We start from the raw sequence: 12034 nt of genomic DNA on the forward strand, positions 1-12034 counted from the left end.
CTTTCAACAAAATGGACGTAATCTGTCATAGCTATTTTGCCCATGAGTTGTTTAATGAAATGCTGAAATGAATACTAAAATCCAAATTCTACCAAGAGGGGAAATTTTTTTTTTCTAAAATCAGAATTCTACTTTGCCCTAACATATGCCCAAATAATGTTCTCATTCTCAGTTAAGAATACATTATGCATTTTGAGAATGGAAATGTGCATATGATAATGCATACCTAATATAACCTTAGGCTGTATTTGGTGTTTATTCTTAGAATATATTCTAGGTCTAGAATTCCAAGAATGCATCCCAAACACAAGATTAGTGTACCGAGTCCAACTGAGATATGTTGAATCCATTCGACCAATTCTGAGTAAGACCAAATTTGGGTTTTTAAACCTTGCTGATAATGTGCCTTTTTAATGGCTTTTCTTCACAGTATGATGATATGCTTCTCTACCCAAAATAGAGAGACCCACAAGAGAGAGAGAGAGAGAGAGAGAGAGAGAGTTTCTCAGTTTCTTATCCAATAATGGAACTGAATTCAGCTTTCATTTTGCCTTGCCTTTGTGAACATGGCTGACAATTTTATGACAATCTCCCACCCAATACAACGCAGCCCATCTACCTTTCCCCAAGCTTCCAATGCCCCTTAGAAATTGAAATCAAATTAAATACCACTGAATTTCAGTTCCAACATTCATAATAGTAGTACAACAATATTCCAAATCATCGTTTGTTGGAGAGGACACACTTACTTGATTTGAAATGGGTTAGAGAGTCTAAGAGAGAGAATTAGAGGCCGAGTCTACTGAGTGTTGAATCACAATTCAGCCACCGTTGTTACTGTTATGGCGGCCGTTACCGACAACGACTCTTCTGCCATGATTGAGCTGTGAGAGCTCGATCTGGGTCTTCATGAAGAAGCGCATCCTCTGAAGCTCCAAATCCCTAGTCAATTCCATCCTCTGCCTCTCCATTTCCATCACCTGCTCCAGTTTCGATCTCTCCACCCTCTCGTACACCTCCCCAAACTTAACAATTGCCCGACTCAGTTCTTTCATCGGAGAATCCGACTCCCCTCCAACTCTCCTGCTTTGAACAGGTGGTGGCTTCTTCTCAAAACGCCATCTCTTTCCGTTCACATTAGTCGTCGTCCGCGGCGGAAAACTATCCGACGAATCGCCATCATCGCCGCCCGAGTTACTCGAATCACGCTGCTTGACCCGAAAATGCTGCCTTGACGATCTGACGCTTCTGACGGGTATCTTCGGTAGAGACGCAGATGGATGGCCATGCCTATTGCTCTTGTGGTCATCATCGTTGTCTTCGTTCTTTCTAGACACTGGGCCGATGAGTTCTTCAATGCGACCGAAGAAAACCCACTTGGTTTGTAACCCAGAAGAAATCTTGGCTTTCTCGATCTTGTACTTCTTCTTCAAAGTGTCGATCCGATTCTTGCACTGGATATCAGTCTTGGCTGCCTTTGTGTAGTCCTCGCGGCTGGTGACAACATCCGCAACCTCTTTCCAGTGTTTCTGCTTCAAGTTTCCTCGGCTGAGTTCGAGGTAGCGTTCACCCCAGGCATCGATTAACGTAGATGTGGCGCCTTCGCTCCAACAGTCTTCGCGGCCGCCTCCGGTGCCGGGTACCCGGGGCTGTTGTATGGGAAGGGCTAGGGTTAGAGAGTGATGGGATGACGGCCCCACCGCCGCTACCGTTACTGGCTGAGAAGACGGAGACGGCGACGGCGACGGCGGCGGGGGCGATGATTGCCGATGGTTTTGGTTGTCGGACGACGACTGTGATTTTGGGTGGAATTCGTTGTCCTCTTCGTCTTCCATCGGCAGCGGCGAATCAGATTTCTCCGAGAAAGCCAGAGATGGGGGGAAAGAAAGAGAGAGAGAGAGAGAGAGATTATTACGGTAAAGTCCAAAGGGTTTACCCTTTTGCCGACCGGTGAGGACTGAGGAGGGGTTTTATTTATTTATTTATTTAATAATTTTTTAAATTTGTCTTTATTTTGCTTAAAGGGGACCAGTGGGCATCGGGATGTGATTGGACACGTGTTGGTATGAGATGGGAAAGATTCGATATGGAAATATGTGATTTGGTTGAAGTTGGGAAATGCTTATTCGAGAATTAGGGTAGAGGCCGGAGGGAGGTACCTGTTGACCGGCGTGCGTGACTTGTGCTTTTCGGTTTCTATGCTGTTTCGTCGGTAGCGTGTGATATCAAGAAACGGAGATTATTCTAATCTGAGGGCTGTAATAGAAGTTCTTACCAAATCTCAATTTGTTGTTGTACTCTCTCAACTCAGAACTCACTCTTCTTCGAGGAGTCAAGACAGAAACCGTATTTCTGTCTGCCACAGAGTGACAAGTTGTACGACTCTGCTGCGCTGCGCCGAAGATCCAACGGCTTATGGGGATGCGTATGCTTTGGGACTAATTCATTTTAACGTTTCTTGCATTCTAATTTCGGTATGGACAAACAGACCTCAGTGCTGTGACTCTCTGTGTCTCAGGCCTCAGCCTTACATGTGAACGGATTAAAGTCCTCTGCAGGACACTGCCGGCCTTGCGAGCTCGATACAATGATGTGACATCGAACAGTGTCAAATTCGAGAAAGATAAAAAAATAAAGTACAATTGATTTCGCATCGTTGGATGTTGCATCATCCACATGTTGAGTTTATAAGACCGCACCACAGTGCACCACTATATCGGTGTATTACAGAGGATTGTTTTTTTCATGGTGACCGAAAAAGAAAAGAAAGGCCGTGATGGAGTGGTAGAGACCCGGGCAGCTGAGAGGCCTGGCACAGGCAAGGCAAAAACCCCACCCAGGCAAGATGCCCGGCCGTAGAGGGATCCAAATCCATTTTATTGGTGAGAGAGACCTCTCAAAGAGGTCAGCGTTAGGTAGGTGTTGCTACTTGCCACCAAGCTATTAAGATTTTCTAATGTTGATCACTAGCCTTGTCCGCTATCTTTTTATAAATAGTAAAAGACCAAAGGATTTTGAGATTCAAAAATGTTGAATTTTCATTGAGATATCCGTATAGATTTATACAAGAGCTGAGTGAAGAGTTTGAACTCCATCAGAATTGATGAGTGATTTACAAGATAAACACAAGTGAGAGACGTCAGGGAAGTTATGGGTGAGTGGGGTTCTTTTAGTTAAGGAAACTATTGTATACAAGATAATCACAAGGTAGAGGCGTTAGGGGTTTCTTAGAGATTGGTTGTTGACCAATTCTTTGACAGGTGTGTTTCTGTTATTAAATAGGGTGTGTGTTTAGTATGCGTTTTGAGAACATGTTTAGTGATTAGAATGTGTTTCGAAACATGATTTGGTATACATTCTCTTTCTAGAAATTTGGAAAGTCCTCAAGAATGGATCCCGTTCAGTGTTCTCATTCTTCACTACTTCATGTTATTATTGCAATGGATTCTCGATTTGGTATACATTTCTCTTTCTATATTTGGTGTGACAATTGACGCATGTTGTCTCAACATTCTGATCAAAGGTTTGTGTGATTGATAAGTTTGGATTGCATTCTCAAAACATGTTTCTAAACTTAGAACACACTTCCACACTCTTCAAGGACCAAGAATGCTGTTTGGAATAAATTCTTGTTCTTAAAAACCAACTCCATTTAGTTTTTTTTTTTTTTTGGTAAACACCACAACTCCATTTAGTTTTTTTTTTTTTTGGTAAACACCACAACTCCATTTAGTTGCGAGAGAAGGAGAGTGAAAAATTTTTAACCTAAAAGAAACATTTGTAATAATTTTTTCATATAGTAAGATATTATTAATCGGTGTAAGTATTCAGATATTAATTGGTGTAACTTATAAGAGGGCCATTGTAATACTTATGTTTTACTCGATGATGAACAAACTTTTGATCCCAAATAGCAATGAAAAAGCCTTGGCCCAGCCTTTCTTAACTTGCCTACCTACAATAGCCAACCATTCTAAAAGAGAAGCGGGTCTTGGGCATGAGAACTTGCCCAATTATTAAAGGGCCTGGCCTGGGCTGGAATGTGTTTTGAATCTGATCTGGCCAGTATGCACTATTGGACTTCATCTTGAATCCAATCTTGACTCCACTTATTTAGCCTGCCCAGATTTGCCTAGCCTACTTAATTGCCTGCTTGAACGTTTATATGTTATCCATAATTATCACTTTCACCCTTTTTACAACTAATAATGTGTTCTATAGCATACATAATGTCTGTGGTTTCCCCCCCCCTCCCTCCCTCCCTCCCCCAAATGACTGTTTGTATAGGTGTACAATTTTACCTAGAAAATTTTACAGCTCTATTTGTTTCGACATAAAATAATTGAAAATAAGAATTGAATTTTTCGGTGTTTTGTTGTGAATTTTGTAAAATTGGAATGGAGGAAAATTTTACGAAAGGTCACGGTGTAAGCCTTGGAAAATTTTACTCCCCATTTGACCGTAAAATATCCTCCCCTCCTCCTCCCCTGGTAAATTCCTCACTGTGTTTGATTTTCTTTTTTCACCGTTGCCCTCACGTTCACAACTGAGAATAAAGCTTTCATGTTTGTATAAGCAACCAAACCAGAGCTTCGTTCCTCCACTCCAAGATTTGTATTCATAACGATTTTAGGCGATTCTCTGCAACAAATCCTCTACTAGTTCCTTCGATTGATTCCCCTTCATCACCTTTTAAACTTCATCGATGCTTCTCCAACTATAACTTTGATTGGTACACTAGTCAATGTTTGGTATTCATTCTTGGAATGTATTCTAAGTTGATTTTGCATTTTGAGATGATAAAAATAGGAGTTTGTTTTTATCGTCCGAGACTGCAAAATCGATTTAGAATGCATACCAAACACAACAAGTCTCCTCTCCAACTACTACTATGATTTGTACCGAATAGGAACTTTTGGTCATTTTGATCGAGAATATGTCCATCATATGCCATTTAAGATATTCGAGAAGGGAAGTGGCGTCTAGAATACGTCAAATAAGGCGGTTTTGGTCATTTTAACTGGATATTCATGCCCATCAGATGCCCATTAAGAGATTCGTGAAGGGAAGGGGCATTGTAAATATGTCAAACAAGGGGTTTTCGGTCATTTTGACCGGGTATTTATACCGATCATATGCTTGCACGATCATGGATAGAACCTTTTACCTTTATTTATATTTATTTTTCACCTATAAAATTAGGGCCCCACTTAAGATTACCACTTGGCAGACAGTAGAACATTACAAGATGGCAGTCCTAACATGGCATGGCCACGTGGATGAAACCTTCATGTGTGTTGTTGGTCTGTCTAAGACTCTAGAACCTTCTCCCATGTTTTCCGTACTCTGGAACCGTCCAGGATTGCTTTCTATCTTCTCCACTCCGTTTCTCCCTGCTCTGGAACCTTCCAGGCTTTCTAGAATTCTCTACTCCTATCTAATCCAAATCTAGTTTCTGCCGCTTATTTCAATTCTCTGTAGCTGCCTCCCTTATATAATAGAAGCCACCTTAGTTTCTCCGTTAAACCCTCAACAGAACTTCAAAAATAACAATCAATCGACGTTTTCTGAAGCATTTCGAATCTGAGAATGGCTTGTTCAATCGCTTTGAGGAGAGCTTCTGCTTCGGGGCTCATCAATAAGCTCTTCAATCCTATTCGTTCTGTCGCAGTAGCACCATCTGCTGCTACTCGTTCCTTCAACACCGAATCTCAGATGCGCCAGTACGAGGATGATGAACGAAGCATCGATGTGAAACGCCAATCCGATCGTTCTATCTCTCGTCGCCGTGAGTCGTTTCCCAGTCTCGTCACAGGTAGTTGTAACCAGTTTCTCCAATCCGCTCTAGTTGCAATGCTAATCTCTTCGGATTAATTTTCCTTTTCTTCCGAATTCCAATTCTAATGGTTTTCTCAAATGTTTGCAGATGTGTTTGATCCGTTCGTCTCACCGACTAGGTCACTGAGTCAGGTTCTAAATCTGATGGACCAGATGATTGAGAATCCTTTCGTGGCTGGAGGGATGGGGAGTGGAACGACGAGGAGAGGATGGGATGCTAAAGAGGACGAAAATGCTCTGTACGTGAGGATCGACATGCCTGGCCTAGGGAAAGAGGACGTGAAGGTGGTGGTAGAGGAGAACACTCTGATCATCAAAGGAGAAGGGGGTAAAGAATCTGACGAGGAGAAAGATGGAAGGAAGTATAGTAGCAGGACTGATCTCCCCGAGAATCTCTATAAGCTTGATGAGATTAAGGCGGAAATGAAAAACGGAGTACTTAGGGTGATTGTTCCCAAGGTGAAGGAGGAGGAGAGAAAGAACGTTCATGAGGTCAAGATTGAATGATCTGGTTAGAGAGAGAGAGAGAGAGAGAGAGAGAGAGACTCTGCTTCTGCTGGCTTATAGTTCAGAGTTCACTGCTGGTTTATTTTGGGGGGAAGGGGTTTAGTTTTTCATTTTGTTTAATGAAGCGGTTTTGACGCATTGGTAAAATACAATGGCCATGGCTGATGTAAAGAGGTTTACCTAGGGTTTTACTGACAGAGAATTAAAAAATGGATATGTTTCTGTTTCATTTCAACTCTTCTTTTCCTTTTTATCGTTCTTGGACTGTAAATCTGCACCAGGTTCAAAATCCAGGTATCGGACTCGGGATCGGTCATGGCAGATACGATCCGAGATTACGAACATTATAATATACATCGTTTAGTTCGATTCTCATCTTGAAATCTCTAACGAAAAATCGTGGTCTTATGTTTCAGTGAGTTCTCATTAAACTCAATTTAGGGTTCTTGCCCTTTTGAAGAAACTATCGTGAGGTTGAAAAATGGTAAGTTCTGAAAATTACAAATATCCTTTATTGAGGGACAGTATCCTGGCCCTATGGATGTTATGAACCAGAGGTTGCAGTTATGGACAACCCTTATGGGGGAGTAAAGGATTTTGGGGTGAGGATGCTTAGAGAGGAAGGGTTGAGGGTTTTCATATATGATATTGTCTAAAGGGAAGAAGGGAGAACAAGGGATGGTAGTTGCTTGGATTATAGGAGCTCGCCCATGGTATTGGCAATGTTGGGGTTGTAGATTAAAGAGGTTCTGGGCGAGGGTTGTAGGATTCAAGGGGTTGTAATGAACACTTCACTGGTTTTTCTGGAGGAAGAAGAAGAGGAAGGAGTTTGAAAGAAATAGAAAGTAGAAGAAGAAGGTAGATAGCATATGGACCAAGCTTCACTTGGAACTGGATTGGAATCTCAGAGAGTATGGGTGGGGAGGATGGGGGCAGAGTTGCATGAAAGGGTTTGCACTTTTGCAGGAGGAGGAGAAGGAAGAAGAGGGGAAAAAATAAGGATAAAAGAGTCATGTTACATGGACCCAAGGTTAGTTTGGGGATTACGCCATGACCTAACAAAAGGACACTAACCAGACACCAGTTGCGCTCAAGGCGGTTAGGCAGTTACTGTTTCTAGGCATTGGGAGGCACGCCTAGAGCAAGGCGGTCATTTCAAGCAAATGTTGGCGGTCAATCCACCATGCAATCATATTGGGGGAATCCGTTCTGATTGGCATCTAATTGGTAATTAGCAGTAACATTAAAAATTACAGTAAGTGGTTAATGAATTGATTAGTGTTTTTTGTTTGTATCCGTTCATTAATAAACAACTTCAAATAAATAATTACAAAAATTTACAAGCTTTTCATTGCAACTGATGACAACAGAGTAAGTAATTATTTCTTTATATCTTTTGGAAAACACAAGGCAAGGAAGCTACGGAGTGAAGCAAGAGCGAGCAAACAACCCACAGAGAGGAAACCTTCTTCTTTTGTTGGTTTTGCTGGGAAAGTGTAGGAGAGGCACAGTAGTAGTAGTAGTACTGGAGTCCATGCCCCCTTTAAGGATCACCTGTTTATTACCCACATCCACTTCATACTCTACCAGCCCTGCAATCAGAGTATAGAAAATTTAATGTGTGTCTGATAGCAGTCTTTGGAATTGATTCTAAAGAGTTTAGATTTTTGGAATACATGCTATTCTGTTATACCAAACACAACTTTACTACTTTACTAACCATTCATTTTCGAAACGACTTGTGATACTCTGTCTCGGCAATGTGTGCAACTCAGGTTAGCTCTCATCACAATTACCTGAAACTGCATTTTCTCATCCCAAATCAATTAAGTTAAATCATAATTCAACTACTCTATATCCAACTTACAGTCTCAAAAAACAGTTCTGATCAGCTCCCAATACGAGTGGAGTTTAACAACGAGGTTTCGTGACAACATGTGTCTTTTATTTTTTTATATTCTTAATAGTATTGTGGAAGGGGAAAAATATCACATCAATTTGTCAACCCGTCAATTTCCTCAATTCCCTCTTATAAAGTGAGGTGGCTCCACCTCGGGCAGTGTGTTCGGACAGGGGATAAGATGATCATTTCTATCTTCCTATTAGATGGAATTGAGGAAATTGAGGAGCAGGCAAATTGAGGGAATAAAGATCATGTGGAAGGACATTTGCGAAAGCAAAAAGACACGTGTTATCACGAAATGTGTACGTGAAGAGGAATCTGATAAAGGTTCCAAAAAATCATTTAAAGGTAGATGCTTTTAGCATCAATAAACCTAATATAACATCCTAAGGCTTTAGCCCCCAATTTTTTGTTTTTTTTTGGGTGGAGGGAATAGAAACAAGTTTCTGAGCCTGGGGCTTGGCTGGGTTGAAGACACCAACCTATGTGGCAGTCACTCCACATTCCAATATTCCATACTCCATAGCCATTACCGTTTCTGTAAAGCTCGGAGGTAGTAGGGTTGGCATGGGAGATGCAGAGGGGAACCATAGACTAAGCCCTCTTCCTGTGATTAAAGATTCCAATTGTCAAGGAAGCAAAGGATATATATAACAAAACAAAAGAATAACAATAACCAGATTGAAGAAGAAGAAGCAGCTCTTCTGTTTCAATTAGATCATTAACAAGACAAGATTTGGATAAATATTTCAGCCATTTAAGCTGAAAAGAGAAATAGAGATGGAATTCAGAAGGCAAAGAGCCAAAGATAGATTATTATTTCTGATATCACCATATGAGAACTAAAAGAGGAGAAAGTTTTATATGTTTCATGGATTTGAAGCTTACCGATGGAACCGTCAAATTCTCTGCGATTCTGAGAGCTTGTTTTCCTACCGACCCCATTAGTAATCGTTCCTTCTACCCTTCAATAGCTCTCCCTTTTTGTTCTCTTTCTCTCTCTCTGTCTTTCCCCCTCTCGCACGGAGAGAGATGAAGAATATGGTGGCAGAGACAATGAGAATCTATAAACGAGATAAAAATTCATCTATAGATTTCTTGCACTCTTTCTTTTGTTGACTCAGTCGTTTATAAAATATAAATTACCGATGTCCCATTTTCCTCTCAACCTATGTTTGGAAGTAGGATCAACACACAACTTAGGATATTTGGTTAAGACTTTTCTATAGCTGTTCTATGAATGGAGTTTTGTGGGCCATGGTTATTGGTGAGCCCTGTTCTCAGTCTAATTCAGAAACTACTGTTCACTTTTCCCCAACTCCAGCAAATTTGTGGAGATTTATTTTTACTAAAATTGGGGTTTCTCTATATTGTAATATGTTAAAATGCTGTATATAGGAGTGATCATGTAGTTTGTTTATCAAAATAGTAGAAGCTCTGGTTTCTTGTTCGTGAACGTAGCTCATCTTGAATGAACCATTCAGTGTGTGTGATATCCTCTCATTTTTATCTTGCAATTGTTTTTCTGTTGCGTTGTTAATTCCTAACAATCTCTAATGCGATTGATAAACCCGATTAACATATATATATATATATATATATATAATTGGGTCTAGGTGATTTGGAGCTTGGGGATTGCACTAATGGAGATCATTTAGAACCATTAAAGTATGACAACTATCACATCTCAATGGATCTAATCCAGGGTGGAGTGCTTATTTAAAATACACAAAACTAATTCTATGAGTTTAGCTTAATTCACACCCAATCCTACCCTAACCATACCAATCAGAGAGAGAGAGAGAGAGAGAGAGTTAGTTTAGGAATGTTGGCACGTTACAGCTATCTACCACCATATTCCTTGAGACCCATTGCTAAAATACATTCATGGACTTGAGGCCATCACGTTCACATCAGTTTTTTTAGATCTGATTACTAAATGGAGATAATTTCTTTTTTAACTGATGGAAGTATGGACAAAATTAATATCTTATCCCTATTAAGTTTCTCTATTTCTTATGAAGATCATCTCAAACTCAGAGTCCCCACAAGAAAAATAACAACAAAACAAAGTTACAGAGTAGAAATTCAGAGAAGACAGTGCTTTGATTCTCTAGAATAGAAGAATAATCCACCAACAAAAAAACTGTGAGAGAAGTCACATCTTTAAGGAGTGGAAACATTATTATTATGCTGTATCAGCAAAATCCCATAAATAATTTATCAATCTTCTAATACAACCGTCACCAAGTAGCACCAAATATGAATTCTTATGTCCCATCTGTTCAATTGCTTGGATTGTATTTTCTTCATCATGAAGAGAAATGGTTGACACTCCACAACTAGGGGTGTCAATTTGCATCCTGAATTGATTGAAAAAACAAAACAAAACAGACTGGTTCAGTCCAAACCAAACTGTAACCATTTTGGCTTTGATTTGTGGTTTTATGAAATCGATAGAAGCTGAAATTGAACCGGACAGAATTGGAAACAAAATTCATACTACAAAAAAAAATAGCGATAAAAAACAAACAAATTGATAGCAAAAGTCATTATTTTCTGTATTCGTGTAATGTATATGGGCGATGTTCTCTGTGCCGCAATGCAGCCTGTGCCCAGACACAAGGGCCTACCATTCAGAGGGGTAAGATGGTCATTTCGCCCATCCCCATGTGTCTGGGCGCAACCTGCACCGCCGGCACAGAGAACATTTGGCTGATATATATATACTAAAAACTAGAACAAACAGATAATAGCCTGATACACCAACATGATAAAAGACCAAACCAAATCAGGCGAAAACCAAACTTGCTTAGCGGCTTGATTTCAACTTGGCTCATTACCATCCCAAAAGCGAGCCTAACCCCAGGACACCTCAAGTATATCTTAAAGTAATTCTGATACCCATGTGTGATACAATAATTCAACCACAAAGTCTTGTAATTTGAATGCATCTACCTTGAAAACGTCTCAAAATGCCTAACTTCCCAGAGTCTTCGAGTCTTGCTTGATTCACTCTCTCAAATATTGTTTTGTTTTCAAAGAAAATGAAGCACTAACGAATTTAGGATTTCAGAGTTTTCCTTCAGCCACGGTCAATGGGGGTATCCATTGCGATCGCCGATTGGCCACCATGGGGATCGTACACAGTAAAAAAGGTATGTTAGACCATTCGTAAATGTGGAGGGCAGATTTTTACAGCCATTGATGGGGACGGTGATATTTCACCGTGTGGTGAAGGAAAACTTCTTCCAAAGAAGTTATTAGAGTTAAATCTACCCTCTTTTTTGATTTTAAAAGGAAGAAAAAAGAAAAAAAAACACTGATTTAGAGAGAGAGATTCCTATTACTTATTTCTCTACAGTTCCTGACCAGTGTGGTTTCCTAATGCCTCTCACAAAAGGGGGGTGGAGCCCACCCGGGGCACCTGACCGAACACTCTGCTTGGATGGAATCCACCCTCTTATGCACACTAGGGAACCGTACCCGTCAGGAACCGCATACGATAAAAATTCCAGTATCCTAAGAGCCGGTAAGAAAACTTAAAAACACTTTATAGGTAGATGCTAAAATTTCATAATTATATAAGCGCCCCTTCAAAGTACATCTAAAATCTCTTTTCCCAACAAATAGCTGCTCTCTACCTCCAATATTTGGTGCTTCCTGTTTGGGATTTTTATCCGCTGCTGTAACTGCAGCGCCGCGGTACTCATCGTGCGGTGCTGCAGGTGCCCATGTGGGACCCACTGTGCACACATGGCACCTGTAGCGCCGCACGATTAGTAC

General features: G+C 40.6%; 3 protein-coding genes across 3 annotated transcripts; 1 reads left to right on the forward strand and 2 right to left on the reverse strand.

Annotated features, from left to right (window-relative positions):
• Window positions 1-755: 755 nt before the first annotated feature.
• LOC122663608 (trihelix transcription factor ASIL2-like) lies at window positions 756-1948 on the reverse strand. Its single transcript, XM_043859209.1, has one exon. The coding sequence runs from the start codon at window positions 1833-1835 to the stop codon at window positions 822-824; it is 1014 nt and encodes a 337-aa protein (XP_043715144.1). The 5' UTR covers window positions 1836-1948; the 3' UTR covers window positions 756-821.
• A 3632-nt stretch (window positions 1949-5580) lies between these two features.
• LOC122664200 (heat shock 22 kDa protein, mitochondrial) lies at window positions 5581-6349 on the forward strand. Its single transcript, XM_043859917.1, has 2 exons — window positions 5581-5818; window positions 5927-6349. Exons 1-2 carry the CDS (start codon window positions 5590-5592, stop codon window positions 6343-6345), a joined length of 648 nt encoding a protein of 215 aa, XP_043715852.1. The 5' UTR covers window positions 5581-5589; the 3' UTR covers window positions 6346-6349.
• Window positions 6350-7761: 1412 nt separating this feature from the next.
• Window positions 7762-9242, reverse strand: LOC122664199. Its single transcript, XM_043859916.1, has 3 exons — window positions 9137-9242; window positions 8066-8147; window positions 7762-7937 (listed from the first exon to the last, which is right to left on the reverse strand). The coding sequence occupies exons 1-3, from the start codon at window positions 9191-9193 to the stop codon at window positions 7765-7767; spliced, it is 312 nt and encodes a 103-aa protein (XP_043715851.1). The 5' UTR covers window positions 9194-9242; the 3' UTR covers window positions 7762-7764.
• Between the last annotated feature and the right edge of the window lie 2792 nt (window positions 9243-12034).

Source organism: Telopea speciosissima, chromosome 6, assembly GCF_018873765.1.
Source record: "Telopea speciosissima isolate NSW1024214 ecotype Mountain lineage chromosome 6, Tspe_v1, whole genome shotgun sequence".
NCBI lineage: Eukaryota > Viridiplantae > Streptophyta > Magnoliopsida > Proteales > Proteaceae > Telopea > Telopea speciosissima.

What these genes read in the sequence shown, in the direction of transcription:
- LOC122663608 (XM_043859209.1), bottom strand. Translation starts at nt 1,835, where the DNA reads ATGGAAGACGAAGAGGACAACGAATTCCACCCAAAATCACAGTCGTCG.
- LOC122664199 (XM_043859916.1), bottom strand. Translation starts at nt 9,193, where the DNA reads ATGGGGTCGGTAGGAAAACAAGCTCTCAGAATCGCAGAGAATTTGACG. An exon ending in AGAATTTGACGGTTCCATCG is followed by an intron (nt 8,148 to 9,136) that starts GTAAGCTTCAAA and finishes GAGAAAATGCAG; the next exon opens with TTTCAGGTAATTGTGATGAG. An exon ending in AGTCGTTTCGAAAATGAATG is followed by an intron (nt 7,938 to 8,065) that starts GTTAGTAAAGTA and finishes CTCTGATTGCAG; the next exon opens with GGCTGGTAGAGTATGAAGTG.
- LOC122664200 (XM_043859917.1), top strand. Translation starts at nt 5,590, where the DNA reads ATGGCTTGTTCAATCGCTTTGAGGAGAGCTTCTGCTTCGGGGCTCATC. An exon ending in TCCCAGTCTCGTCACAGGTA is followed by an intron (nt 5,819 to 5,926) that starts GTTGTAACCAGT and finishes AAATGTTTGCAG; the next exon opens with ATGTGTTTGATCCGTTCGTC.